The 14601-nt window shown below is 38.0% G+C and overlaps 1 protein-coding gene across 1 annotated transcript in view; it reads right to left on the bottom strand.

Annotated features, from left to right (window-relative positions):
- Nucleotides 1–392: 392 nt before the first annotated feature.
- Nucleotides 393–14601, bottom strand: part of CDC123 (cell division cycle 123) — a 65125-nt gene continuing 50916 nt past the window's right edge. The window contains exons 9-13 of the mRNA XM_006873162.1: nucleotides 12800–12922; nucleotides 11720–11748; nucleotides 5654–5782; nucleotides 1187–1324; nucleotides 393–419 (exon numbers count right to left, since the gene is read on the bottom strand). Of these exons, the coding sequence (XP_006873224.1) occupies nucleotides 393–419; nucleotides 1187–1324; nucleotides 5654–5782; nucleotides 11720–11748; nucleotides 12800–12922 (446 nt within the window). The remainder of the gene's footprint in view (nucleotides 420–1186; nucleotides 1325–5653; nucleotides 5783–11719; nucleotides 11749–12799; nucleotides 12923–14601) is intronic.

The raw sequence follows: 14601 nt of genomic DNA on the forward strand, positions 1-14601 counted from the left end.
ATAGTGACCCTGTATAGGAGCTGCTGGTGAGTTTGAATCACCGATCTTGGGGTTCAAACTGACCTTGAGGTCGAGTGCTTATCCTATAGCACCATACTAGGAATCTAGGACTCCAATTGTTTGAACCAAAGAACTAGTGTTTTATAAAAAGGAAAATTTTATCATCAGAACAGTCTGCTTTCCTATGTTTATGATGTATTTATTATGTTATTTTTACAAGTAGCAAAGTCCAATCATTTTTCCCCAGCAGAATATACATGAATATAAAAACCTATTGACTTCCGTATTGTACCCCCACTCCCATCAGGTTAGAGCTAGTAAGGAAATTGTGGCTTATGAACAGCCTCCCGAAGTAGAGATGGTTTCCTCCTCAACTTAGTCTTGAACTTGAATTAGTCATCCTCTTGCTGATTTCTTTTCTGTGAGAGGAAAGCAAGAGTACATAAAATAGAACTTTAAAACTGGGCTATTTGTTCAGCCAAGATCACTTTTCTCTGCCAGTAAGGGTAAGTATCTAGAAGTCTTGGCAAATGCTATGGTTGAAAGTGACTGTGGAAACACATGCCTTAACTCACTAGTTTATGATTTTAGTTCCTGGTTCCTCAGGTATTTGAATATTTTCTCCCCTATCTTCCTTATATACATTTCCACAAACAGGGACACATACAAAGGTACATGTTCACACTCCCTCTTGAGAAACAACAAAAAGATCTGATCTTTTATCAGCCCTGAAAGAGTATACATACTAACTTCAAAATTAGAATGAGTATGAGAATTATTTTAAAATATGGGTATCATAAAAAAATTTCTAATAAAAAACTGTTAACTCAGTAATTGTTTCTTTAATTCATAAATATAAAAGTCTAATATGGGTGGCAAATAGAAGTCTAATAAAAGGTTGTTGTTGTAATGTGCCATGGAGTCGGTTCCGACTCATAGTGACCCTACACAGGTTTTCCGAGGCACCATACTTTACGGGAAAATAAATCTTTACGGGAGCAGAAAGCCTCATCTTTCTCCCACAGAACAGCTGGTAGTTTCGAACTGCTGACCCTGAAGTTCGCAGCCCGATTCGTAACCACTACGTAGTATAGGATTAAAACAAAATATTAAAAAGACAATCTGAAGATAAATATGGACAGCATACTAAAAGAATGCACACACACACACACACACACCCTCTTACCAGTTTAAGAAAATCTATTAGTTTGTGAGCATCTTCACCAGTAGAGAGATCTACAAAATCCTTGGGCAGTCGATAACTCAGGTAGGGACTGGGTTGGACTGTAACTTCACTGTTTGTGCAGCGAAAAGCTGGAGAATCCTTTAAAAAGAACAAAAGAGAAGTAATTACTGTGAGTGAAAAATCTTTTTCTTTTGTCTAACCTCCAAACTAAAGAAGATTCTACCAAAACAATTTCAGTATTTTAATGCAATTCTACATATTCACTAGGAAATAAACAGAAGGAATCTGAAAACAGCATCCTAATAGGACCTTATTAGGTCAAGAGCAGAAATTTCCAATCCCGAAATTCTCTCAGTAGACAGCCACAAATGGACTCTGTGTAATTTTGGCCCTCAGAAGGTCAAAGGCTTTCTTGGGTCACTCATCTTGGCCTCAAGTAATCTCACATACACCAGAATGCTTTGTAAATATTATCAGTTGGGTACCTGGTTGGGAAGTAATGTCTTAGAGAACAAAGCTACTAGTGAGGGCAAATGAGTGCTTTGAATTCCTTAACACTTTTGTACTTTTCGGTGGTCATTTACTTCTCTTTATTTGCATATATGTCTCAACACTTTTGCAAAGTGCAAGTATTTTATCTAGAGAATTTTCACATTCTTTAATGCATTACACAGTCTTGTATATAATATTTATATGTTGATTCAGGACCAAATATATTTCATATAGTTGAGAAGCAGTTAAAGATAATTCACAAGCGGAGACAGAAGATCCTGCTTGAGTTTGGACTTCATGGATGGCAGGTATTTAGGTGAGGGATGGTGTCCAGCAAATGGAGGCAGGCTAAAATCTGAGGACCCTAGAGAGCAGGCCACATCTTACAACACATGGCTAAGCATCTGACAAAGATTTAGTAAACATCTACTTTGTGCTGGATCTTGTTCCAGGTACAGGATATACATTGGTAAACAACACTGGTGGACAGGCAAAACCAAATAGATTAATAAAAGAATAAGCATGCAGACTATCTGAGGGATCAGTATGACTACAATAAGCAGATGACATCTAGACTGAGAACTGAATGGTATAAAAAAAAATCAGTCTTACAAGAGTCTGGGAGTAGGACACAGCTTTGAAAGGAGTGGACAAAACTAGCGCAAAGGTCTTAAGAAAGGTAGGGCTTTGCAGCTTCAAGGAGCAGAAAGGCAGCCAGTTTTCTGTGGAGTGGAAGAAGCCTGGTGAAAAGGTGGCAGGAGCCATTTCTTATTTCTTTTGTCACTTCTCAATCTCCAAGACAATTTTGTTTAAATGAAGAAAATAAAATAAAAATGTGTATCATAAGGTAATCACATATTAACTGTTTCTCTCCAGTAAATATGTTCCTCAACCTCTAAAAATAAGATCAGTGTAGAAGTAATTTACACTCCCCTTCTTGGTTACTCAATTTTAATGGCCCACAACTGTAAGATGCCAGCAAGGATAAAATCCCTTCATTCACTAATCCAACAAACATTAACTGTGTCTGGCACTGTGCTAAACTCTGGTGATACACAGAGAACAAGAGACACACTATCTGCATTCTTACAAACTTTAATCTCATGCAGGACATAAATCAGTCAACAGACCAGTTGAATACAGTGTGCTAAGTATCATTTAGGGATAAACAGAGATCAGATTCAAATCTAGAAAAACAGGAAAAAAGAATGTCCAGGAAAGAGTCATGACAAGAAGAGGCATTTCACACATGGGCAAGAGAAAAGTTGCTCTCAACAAAGGCAGGAAGACCTCTAGGAGAAGAACATGTATCACAGACAGCAGGCTGTGACAAGAATAAAGAGGAGGGTAACATTTTCACATACTGTCTGGTTGCTTGTGAGAGAAGGACTTAAATCTCTGACAGGTCCTTGGTGACCCTGCAAACAGCTGCTTCTACTGAGTGGTAGAGGCAGAAGCTCCCTGGCAGTGGGATGAAGGCAGCATATGTGAGAAGGGTGAGAACCAATAGGCCACAAGAACAGGTGACCATCTAAGGAGCTTGTCTGTGATGACATAAACTATTCAGGGGTTAAGGAAAAAGCAATGACTAAAACTAGCATGATTCCACTTAAGTAAAAGTACATGAAATGCCAAGAAAAATATTAAATGAAATGTTAAGAGCGGCTATTTCTAGATGGTACATTCCATGTTCTGCCTCTTTATAATTTCCTACATTTTAAAAATGACCGTGTAAGAATCAAACTAATTCCGTAAAATATAAAATGCTTACACGGCCACACTAAGTGAAAAACTCAGGATACATTGCATACGTAATATACGCTCATTTATTTGTAAAGGTGCCTAGCATGTGTATGCGGAGCAAATAATCCAAGAAGCTGGATTATAATGAAGAAAAACATGGCATCAGGATTGGAGGAAGACTCATTAACAACCTGCAATATGATACAACCTTGCTTTCTGAAAGTGAAGAGGACTTAAAATATTTACTGATGAAGATAAAGAGCACAGCCTTTGGTATGGATTGCATCTCAATGTAAAGAAAACACAAATCCTCACCACTGGACCAATAAACAACATTCTTAACAATGGAGAAAAGATTGAAGTTGTCAAGGACTTCATTCGCCTCGGATCAACGATGAACACTCATGGAAGCAGCAGTCAAGAAATCAAACGACGTATTACATTAGGTAAATCTGCTGCACAAGACCTTTTTCAAGTGTTTGAAGAGCAAAGATGTCAGTTTGAGGACTAAGTTGTGCCTGACCCAAGCCATGGTATTTTCAATAACCTTATATGCATGTGAAAGCTGGACCGTGAATAAGGAAGACCATAGAAGAATTGATGTTTTTTAGTTATGGTGTTGGAAGAGAATATTGAAAGTACCATGGGGCTGCCATAAGAACAAACAGGTATGTGTTGGAATTAGTGCAGCCAGGACGCATCCTTGGAGGCCAGGATGACCAAACTTCATCTCTCATACTTCAGACATATTGTCAGGAGGGACCAGTCCTTGGAGAAGGATATCATGTTTGTTAAGGTGGAGGGTCAGAGAAAAAGAGGAAGACCCCCAATGAGATGGATTGGCAAAGTGGCAGCATCAATGGGCTCAACAAACTCAACAATGTGAGGCTGGCCCGGGACCAGGCAGTGTTTTGTTCTGTTGTGCAAAGGGTCGCTATGAGTCGGTACCGACTCAATAGCACCTAAAAAGAAGAAGCATGTGTATATGGGTTGCTGTTGTTAAGTGTCATGGAGTTGATTCCGACCCACAGCGATCCTGTATAGGGTTTCCGAGGAGCAGGTGGTGAGCCTGAACTGCCGACCTTGCAGTAGAAACACTCTGGCGCATGAAGACTGCTGTTATTGTTAAGTGTCATCAAGTCAGTTTTGACTCATAGCAACCTTGTACAGGGATTCCGAAGAACAGCTGGTAGGTTTGAACAGCTGATCTTATGGTTCACAGTCTAGTGCTGATCCTATAGTGCCACACTAGGAATCTTTGTATGTAGACTAGATACCAAAATATAACCAGTGGTTCTCAAAAGTGGTGGGATTGTGAGTAATCTTAAAAATTTCTCTTCAAATGAGAGTGTAAAGACTTTTATAGTCAGAAAGAAAGCAATACACAGTTGTTGTCTAACAGAACTGAGACGACACAGAAAGGAGAGCAGAGCTGGGTGAAAATATGGGGTTAAAGCATTTATTTTGTTTTAAAGATTGGAGCTTTTTGGATATTATTAACATGGTTGAATTCTGATGTATAGGTGCTGGCAGAAAGGAAAAAACTCGATAAAATAGAAAAGAGGATAAAAAGAAAAAAAAATAGCACAATGTACCTGGAAAGATGGAAGAAAATGGTATGCTGAATAGGTGAAGAGGTTAGATCTAGGAAAAAGGATGCAGATAACATTTGTAGGTTTGATGACAATTAAACTGAATTAATTCTCATAGATAGATTCTTTTCCTTATGAAGAAAGAAGAGAAATCACCCCCTGAGAATAAGGAAAAGAATGATGGGATAGAAGATTTGAGGAGGTAGAGAAAGAGTGGAATACACTGTGGGTCATGAGAGTGAGAGTGGACTAGGGAAACAAAACACTGTATTTGAGACCACTTGAAAAAGAGAGGCAGTGTTCAGTGTTACGTAGGCTGGGGCTGGGATCATAATAAACAGGCTTGATACAGGGTTGAGATTCCTACAGGTGGGCATGACAGAAGAAGACACACAAAAAATAATTAGAAAAACTTCATCAGATAATCATAATATTTAAAAATAAATGGCTAGCTGAATGAATCACAAAATGTACATTCCTTTTAATCACCTCTCCAGGCAGTGACTCTGTTATACTACACACTTCCCAAGCATACAGGTCACTGCCTATCCAAGTACTGAACAAATAAGCAAGGAATTGTTTAATGACTTTAATGTATTTCCTTTTTATATATATAATTTTTTTTTTTTAAATGTCTTACCTGCTCTAGGGCATCTCCTTCACTAAGTTCAGCCTTCAAGTTTGTTCCAGATATCAATTCTTCCCAAGTAAATAGCAGTGGATCTGTGACCTCACCAAATGGATTAAAATCAATTAACCACACCTTTCCCTGTATTATAGAGAAAATAAAATTATTAAGTATAAATTTAAAATGCTTAAAGTCTATACTATAGTCATTCTTATCAGAAAAGTAGCCTATAAATTGTTTGCCCCAAAAGAGAATCTCAAAAATCTTATTATATTTCATATGTTTTCTCTTGGTTCTGTTTAGGAAACATCTACCGGTCTCGATAAAGTAGCCACAAATCAAAAGTGATAGTCACCTGTGAATACAGAAAAACGGGGTCCCTGAGGAAGAGTTGGATTCTAATTCTTTCTTCTATCCCCACTAAAATGTCTAGAACTCAAATGAGAAAGAGGAAGAACTTTCAGAAAACTTCACCCAAAGCAGTAACGACTGAAAGGAGCCCTGGTGACGCAGTGGTAAAAGTACTTGCCTGCAAACCTAAATAAACATTAGCAGTTGGAACCCACCAGCCACTCTGTGTGAGAGCGATGTGGCAGTCTGCTTCCCTCTAGGTTACAGTCTCACAAACTCTTCAGGGAAGTTCTACTCTGTCCTAGGTGGTTGCTGAGTCTGACCTGCCTTGATGGCAATGGGCATTAGCAACAACAACAAACGCAGTGTGGCTGAACTGCTTTCAAGAGCGCCTTCAGTACACGTTCCTCCCAACGGAGCAGGCAGAGGGGGAAGATGGGCAGCAGTTGTCAGACGGCAGCACTGCCTACTCTTCAAGGCCTGCTCTCCAGAGTGCATCTCTCTTTTTCAAATAAATTTTTAAAACAAAGTATGGAAATGCTTAGTTTTCTTTTGAATTTTCACTTAACATTTGTTTCGCTTGTATGGTAAAGCTTGATAGCATATGAAGCAAAGATTTAAATATATATATAAGCCTATGAAAGAAATTTCAATCTTCTCCTATTCTGAGAGTTGTTGTAGTTAAGTGCCATTGAGTCGGTTCCAACTCATAGCAACCCTGTATAGGATTTCTGAGGAGTGGCTGGTGGATTTAAACCACCACCCTGCAGTTCAAATCAATCTTGTGGTCCAGTGCCTCCCACAGCACCACCCCAGGAGTCCATCCTGAGAGCAGTGGGGGGCAATCTGCCAGGTCAGATGAGTCACAGAATCAGGTGTATGAGTCGACATAACACAACAGAATGGAGCAGGGGTGTTCTGCTAAATCCTGTCAAGAAATTTAACCCAGCACATTTGGTCACAGAGGTATGTCATTGTCACATCTAGTGGTTTACCATTTCTTTGGCATTTTTACCTTTACTCCACTGATTTTTCCCATGGAACTATTCATTCAATTGCAATACTTTTGTTTATAATTAATTCATTTTTTCTAGAAATATATACCAGTCAGGTCCTGACAGGATGTAGGTATAAAATGACATGTGTCTAAGGAACTAGGCAGCATTACTAATATTACTGTTTCTCATCTGAGTAAAATTTTAAGATGAAAAAACCCTTTATTAGGACTTGCTTCAAATTAGAAACCTCAAATAAGTGGTAAAGAACCATTAGAGGAAATTTTCAGCCACACAGCGTTTGGGTAAGGTTCTTGTTCTATACCATGCCCAGGAGACATGCTGCACATATCTCTTGTTACTAGAGTTGTTTCCTCATACCAATTTAACAGCCATGTCTACATTTTCTGTCTATAGGAAATGGTATCAGCCATCAATCAATTTCTTGGTAAGACGTCAACTTTGTTTTCTGAGCTATTATGAAGATATCTTTGCTGTACTGTGTGCTATTTAACAAAAAGGATCTATTCTAACCATCAAACTCTTCCTCTTTGATTTTCTATAACCAGTAAAACCATTATACAGCTAAAAGGAAAAAAATAAATATGAAATGGAGAAAGAAATATACCACCTATTATTAAAGGATTATTGAGCTCAATAAAATAAAAACATGCCACATTATAGAAAACAAATGAAAAAATAAAAATGGAGACAAATCATTGTGAAGACTAATAGGTGACAGTTTTCTCTGTCACCTTGAAATTATTCTCTAGTTAAAAATGCCACACAAACAAAATCTAGCTGTAATCAGGGATAAAACTGTACAGATCAGGCATTTATAACATTTTTTTCATGTGACATATCAGACACAAGACTTCCCAGGAAACTCTGTTTTTAGATAATCTGTTGGTTAAGAACAGCCAGACTAACCTTCCTTATACCTACCAATGGCCATCTGTCCATCTATCCATATAAGTCTCTATGTACCAGACACTGTGCTAGGCACTGGAGTATAAAGATCAGTAAGGAATACAGACAGTATCTAGTCCTTCAAAGAGTTCAATCTAGACCAGGACACAGGAAAGGAAAACCATCCATCTATTACAAGACAGTTAATCAGTGCTTCAATAAAGGTATTAACAGGGAATTTAGAAATTACAGTGGAGTATATGTGGCACTGTGGGCTAAGGCGCTGGACTGCAAAGTTGGTTTGAACTGCAAAGTTGGCAGTTCAAACTCATTAGCCACTCCTTGGAAACCCTATGCAGGGTCACTATGGGCTGGAACCAACTCAATGACACTTAACAACAACATACTCCTGGTGTAGCACTCACTGTAGGATCAGGACTGGACTTCGACACACAAGGTCAGCAGTTCAAACCACCATCTGCTCCTCAGAAACCCTAGACAGAGAGTCCTGGTGTGGTGCTATAGAATAAGCACTGGACCTCAAGGTCAGTTTGAACTGCAAGGTCAGTGGTTCAAACACACCAGTGGCTCCTATAGGGTCACTAGGAATCAGAACTGACTGGATGGCACACAACAACAGCATGAGTCAGAACCCACTACAGAGCACTTAACAGATGAAAAAACCCTAATTAAATCTGCACGCATTTTTTAAAAGACAATAGCCGGGCTGGTTAGGAAGGTGGTGGTGGCTGGTGGCTAGGTAGCATGGAGGCAGTTCCGACCCACAGTGCCTCTGTATAGGGTTTCTGAAGAGTGGACACTAAAAGACAGAGCAGACCATTATAGGGGAAAACAGCAGCAATAAAAACTAGAAGGTACAAAGGACCTGAAACGACAGCCCATCCTGTTGTTGTTAAGTGCCACTGAGTGTGTTCCAACTCACAGGGACCTTATTATGCACAAGGGAATAAAACACTGGCCCGGCCCTACACCAATCTCACATTCGTTGTTACGCTTGAGCACACTGCTGCTGTGCTGTGCCAATCCACCTTGTGGAGGGTCTTCCTCTTTTTTTTGCTGACCCTCCACTTTAGCAAGCATGATATTCTTCTCTGGGGACTGGTCCCGCCTGATATGACCATAGTATGAGAGATGATATCTGGCCATTTTGATTTCTTAGGAGGATTTTGGCTATACTTCTGCCAACACAGATTAGTTTGTTCTTTTGGCAGCCCATGGTATTTTTAATATTCTTCTCCATCATCAAATGCATAAATTCATCTACAATCTTCTTTAGTCACTGTCCAACTGACATCTCTGCTTTTGAACACTTTAAAGAGGTCAGATTTGCCTAATACAATATGTTGTTTGATTTCTTGACTGCTGCTGCCATGAGTGCTGATAACAGATCCAAGCAAAATGAAGTCTTTGACGGCAATCTTTTCTCCATTTATCATGATGTTATTTACTGGCCCAGTAGTGAGGATTTGTGTTTTCCAGCCCATTTAGAAAGTTATTTTCACTAGAATATAAAGTACATGTAAAATATAATACCAGAATTATGGTGATGAAGGAGCAGTGGTGAAGTGCTCAGCTGCTAACCAAAAGTTGAAAGTTTGAACTCACCAGCCACACTGGGGTAGAAAGATGTGGCAGTCTGCTGCGGCCACCTACTTATGTAAAGATTTAAAGCCTTAGAAATCCTACGGGGAAGCTGTATACAGGATCCCTATGAGTTAGAATTCACCTTGCCGGCAATGGGTTTTCACCATAACCTTAAAGCCAACTGCAAACGGTCAGGTGCTGGGCTAACTAACCCAAGAGCTGGCAGTCTGAATCTTTCACAAGTGACACCTCAGAAGAGGAGCCTGACTGACGATGCGCTACCCAGAGATGACCATCATGCAGACCCTACGGAAGAGCTGTTCTGTTTCCTAACACATGGGGTTGCCATGAGTCAGAATCAACAGGTTTGATTTTTCTTTTGGTTCTGAACAGGAAAAAAATTCAGGTTAAAAGAATCTCCTTAGATGCATATATGAGATGAAAAATTAAAAAGTAGAGTCCCCAGCAGCCAGAAATAAACACAGCCACTAAGTCAATTCTGACTTATAGCAACCCTGTAAGGACAGAGTAGAACTGCTCCATAGGTTTCCGAGACAGCAGAATTTAGGAGAGCACACAGCTTCATCTTTCTCCCATGGAGTGGCTGGAGAGTGTGAAGCACTAACCTTTCAGTTAACAGTCCAATGATGATTACCCCACTGTGCCACGAGGGCTCCTTAAGGAAGCTGTGGGAAAACTTAGGATGGCTTTTTTCTCAGGAACCTAAGGGCCTGGGTTTTTAAATATACACAGGACTAGGAGCAACAGCCCTGGAGAAAGGGAATTAGACTTAAGAAGTAAACCTCAGTAGGTTTACTCCCTCCTCAATAAGGGAATAAAGGTATAGTGATGGTGTTGATTATGTGTAGTAGAATCAGTTCCAACTAATAGTAACACTGTATAGGGCCTTAGAGACTGTAAATCTTTATAGGAGCAGAAAATTTCATCTTTCTCTTATGGAGAAGCTAGTAGATTTGAACTGCTGACCTTGCAGTTACCAGCCCGACTCTACCCCACTATGCTACCAAGGCTCCCTGGAAATGTATATAAGCACAGGGGGGAAAAAATCCTGTAGGTGTATAGGTAATGTATTTGGAAAACACATCTGCCATCTTCTAACAGCTAAGTCAATGAGTGCTAATCTCAGAGCAACATTTAATAAACTGAATGTCTCTCAAAAATTATATTAATAGTGAAATCTCTGTAGGATTTCTTTATTAAATACAATTTTCATTATAGGATTTCTTTATTAAATAGTTTTCATTTTCTTTTTCATTACAGAAGTTCTAATTACTTTTAAGGTTTAAAAACTAAATCTAAATTATTCGAATCCTCATTTTTAGTCTATACATAAAACGGATTCAAATCATGCAAACGTTCTTTTCGTTGACTAAAAACGGTTATCTAATAAATAACAAATATCAAACGACAAATTCCTGGCTACATTTAAGTGTGTAAATTATGTTATTTTAACGTCAGATAAAAATAGAAAATACAGGGTGACCATTTAGCCGTCTGTAAAATTAATAATTTCTTAACTTGTGACACATAATTAGGTAAGATCTTGTTAAGGGCTGTCAAGTCAGTTTCAACCCATAGCAACCCTGTATAGGGTCTCCGAGGAGCATCTGGTGGGTTTGAACCAATAACCTTGCAGTCCAGTTCATAATCCTGTAGCGCCACACCAGGACTCCAAGATACTAGGTATCCTTAAAACAAAACAAAACAATGCCAACTAGCCGACTCCAACTCATAGTGACCTCATGTGTTAGAGAGTAGATCTGCTCACATGGTTTTCTGGGCTGAAATCTTTCTTCTACAACACTTCTGGGTGGATTTAAATCGCCAACCTTTAAGTTATTATTGTTGCTGTTGTTAAGTGTCGTCGAGTGGGTTCCGACCCAGAGCAACCTTGTTATAGGGTTTCCAAGGAGTGGTTGGTGAGTTTGAACTGCTGACCGTGTGGTTTGCAGTCCAATGCTGGTCCTACAGTGCCACACTAATGGGGTACAAGCCATTTATGACAGGGGCGTGTAGACTTCCTTAAATATAGCTGAAGGGGAGATTCCAGACTACTGTAAAACATTTACGTATTGATTTCAAGCATCTGCTTGGTCTGAAACAATGTTTTTGAGCAGTGAGATATTTAAATACATAATAGTACTCTGTTTACTTACAAGCCCTGGTTTTAAAACATGCAACTATGGATTCTACTTACCCTACTGTCTCGATAGATATCAAATACAACTGTGAAGAAAGAAAAAATTTCAAGTTAATAATAAATGAATACAATTTAAACAGAAAAACTAATATTTCTAAGATCTAAAGTCTCTTTTAAAAATTAAAATGCATTCTACTATTAGTTTATCAAACACTGCAGAAAAAAACTGACCTTGAGGATTCTAAGTCTCAAAACTTCAAATACAAAAGTCACCCTGCCATGTTTCATTTGTATGATCTTACTTTTCCTTTTGTCTACCCACCTATCAAAATTCCTCAAATTAAAAAAAAGTCAAGCTAAACACTAACATCATCCCAACCAATTCTTGGCTATATGGGAACAAAGGCAGATGTAACGAAGGGAAAGAAAGAGCATCAATCACTTACTTGAATGAAATGAACAAAATGTGTAGTAGAAAACTATAAAATCTAGTTATGCTTTTGGAATAATTAAACTTCTTAAATCTAATTTGCTCTAGAAACCAGGCTTGGCTAGTAGAGAAAGACATCATAACAGATATAATTTTAAGACACATGAAAACTCTTGACACATATGAGAGGGCTTTATATGTATAAAACAAAGCACAAGGTTTGTGGAAAAATGGATTTGAAAGATAGATGAAAGTTTTCCATAAACTTTTTGAAGCCTATATGTAACAATAAATTTTCAATTCTTAGCAACAAATCACAAATGTTTACCCTGTACTTTGTCCTGTCTGATCATTCAAATAAAGAAGCTAGAAAGGTAGACTAGTTGGACAGCTAATTTAATCATAACAGAAGCATAGTGCTCTCTATACAGACACACTTTACATTTATAATGTTGTTGTTATTTAGTGCCATTGAATTGATTCCGACACGTTACATTTATAATAGAACATCTGAAATGACGGGAGAGAAAACTGTTTCAGTATTAAAAATAGTCTCTAATAAAATAAGATAAAATTAGCATATAAACCATCTGCAACTAATAACAAAGTACATGAAATTCAGTGTTTAGACAGAGTTATGTAAGGTTCAATAACATTATGTATGTCACATTGTTTAATTCAATGTCTCTGAAATAAAAAATACTCACAGTCTTCATCTAAGAATTTATACTGTATGTGTTTCTTGAAAAAGTCTTGTATGCATCTGTAAATTTCATCCTTTTGTTTAGAAATATGGTCATAGTATTGTGTGTAGTCCCTTTGAGAAATACCTGATAAGAAAATATTTTATATTATTATATAATATTCTTTTCATAAACATCCAAATGTGATTTACACCTTTTTTTCAAAGAATCATTAAAATTGATCAACTTGCATTCCAGGAACAGAGGACTCTGGGACCAGCAAGAGAGAAGAGCATGGGTGGAGCATGGGACCCGAACCAAAGAGGCAGCCATACCAGAGATGATGGCATAGAGAGATAGAGCATCTGAGGACTCTAGATTCATGGCATGAAACAGGCTGTGTGCTGGTAGGCAGGGGGCTGGTTTGCAAAATATGCCCTTTGTTATATATTCCTGCGTGTTTTTATGTACATCAAAAAGGGGGATTGTAATCACTACAATGAAACAAGATGTGACTGGTTGAATGCAAAACTGATGTTCTACAATGTAGACTATCACTCAATTTATAATAAGAGCTTGTAAAAAAAAAAAAAAGCTTTATGGAGGCTATTAAAAAAGAATGGATCAAAATAACAATCAGAAGAATTTGTTGTTGTTTAAGTACCGGAGTCGAATCTGACTCATAGTGACCCTGCACAGGTTTCTGAGACTGTAAATCTTTATGGGAGCAGAAAGCCTCATCTTTCTCCCGCGGGCATTATAAATTACTCACCATTTTACACGGGTAAAAACTTATCAGATGTAGAGAATCATATGGAAGGGTAAATACTAAAGTTCCATATTGTGATGAATTCTTACTTTGGAAATATTACTTTTATTTACCACAATGTAAGAAAAATCTACAAGTATAAAAATAAAAGCTGCAATTTAAATGGACAGTCAACTGCTGCGTCTTTGATTTTTCCAGTCCTCTTACCTAAAATAGTATACTTTCCACTTTCTTTAGAAAAATTTTTAGCATTCCTCACTATGTATCTTCCACAATCACAATGCATTTCATAAGAGCATTTTAATTTCTTCATTCTTATGTATTGTTGTTGTTGATAAGTGTCATAGAGTTGGTTCAGACTTACAACAACCTTGTATATAGGGTTTCTCAGAAGCAGGTGGTGGGTTTGAATTGCTGACCTTGTGGCTCACAGTTCAGTGCTGATCCTATAGCACCACACCAGTTCTCCTCTGCCTTAAATCTGATCTTTGAAGCTATAAAAAATTAAAAATTTCTCTTCAAGAATGACTTGCTGATGTAATTCCCAAAATACTAATGGGACTATTATAAGCACTTCCTTAATTTGCTCTAGTCCTAGGAAAAGGGACTCTGCTCTCAACAAAGGGATTCCAATTTCTCAATCACATTCCAATATAATTCTCTTCTTTAGGCATTTAGACTGCATTTCCATTCCTAGGAACATCTAACATTATAATACATTTAAACATCCCAAATTTCATTTTGGTAGGTTAGTTAAGCATCAACATTCAATAAATAAATAATGACTTCAAGCCAAAGTGGTGTTGGGTCAGATATGACATGCTGCCCTCTAGAGCACAGACCCAAGAAACTAAGTAAACCAGACACAGAAGACAACCCTGGGATTCTGAGCATCACATGAAAGCATAACAAACTAGACAGAACACTGAAGAAGAAACAGACTAAAAGCAATGAATAAGCAGAGATGGACCTGAAGGACATCATGCTGAGTGAAATTAGTCAATCACAAAAGGAAAAATATTATATGAGACCAATGTTGTAAAAACTCAAAAAAATG

Source organism: Chrysochloris asiatica, unplaced genomic scaffold (genome assembly GCF_000296735.1).
Source record: "Chrysochloris asiatica unplaced genomic scaffold, ChrAsi1.0 scaffold00226, whole genome shotgun sequence".
NCBI classification, from domain to species: Eukaryota; Metazoa; Chordata; class Mammalia; order Afrosoricida; family Chrysochloridae; genus Chrysochloris; species Chrysochloris asiatica.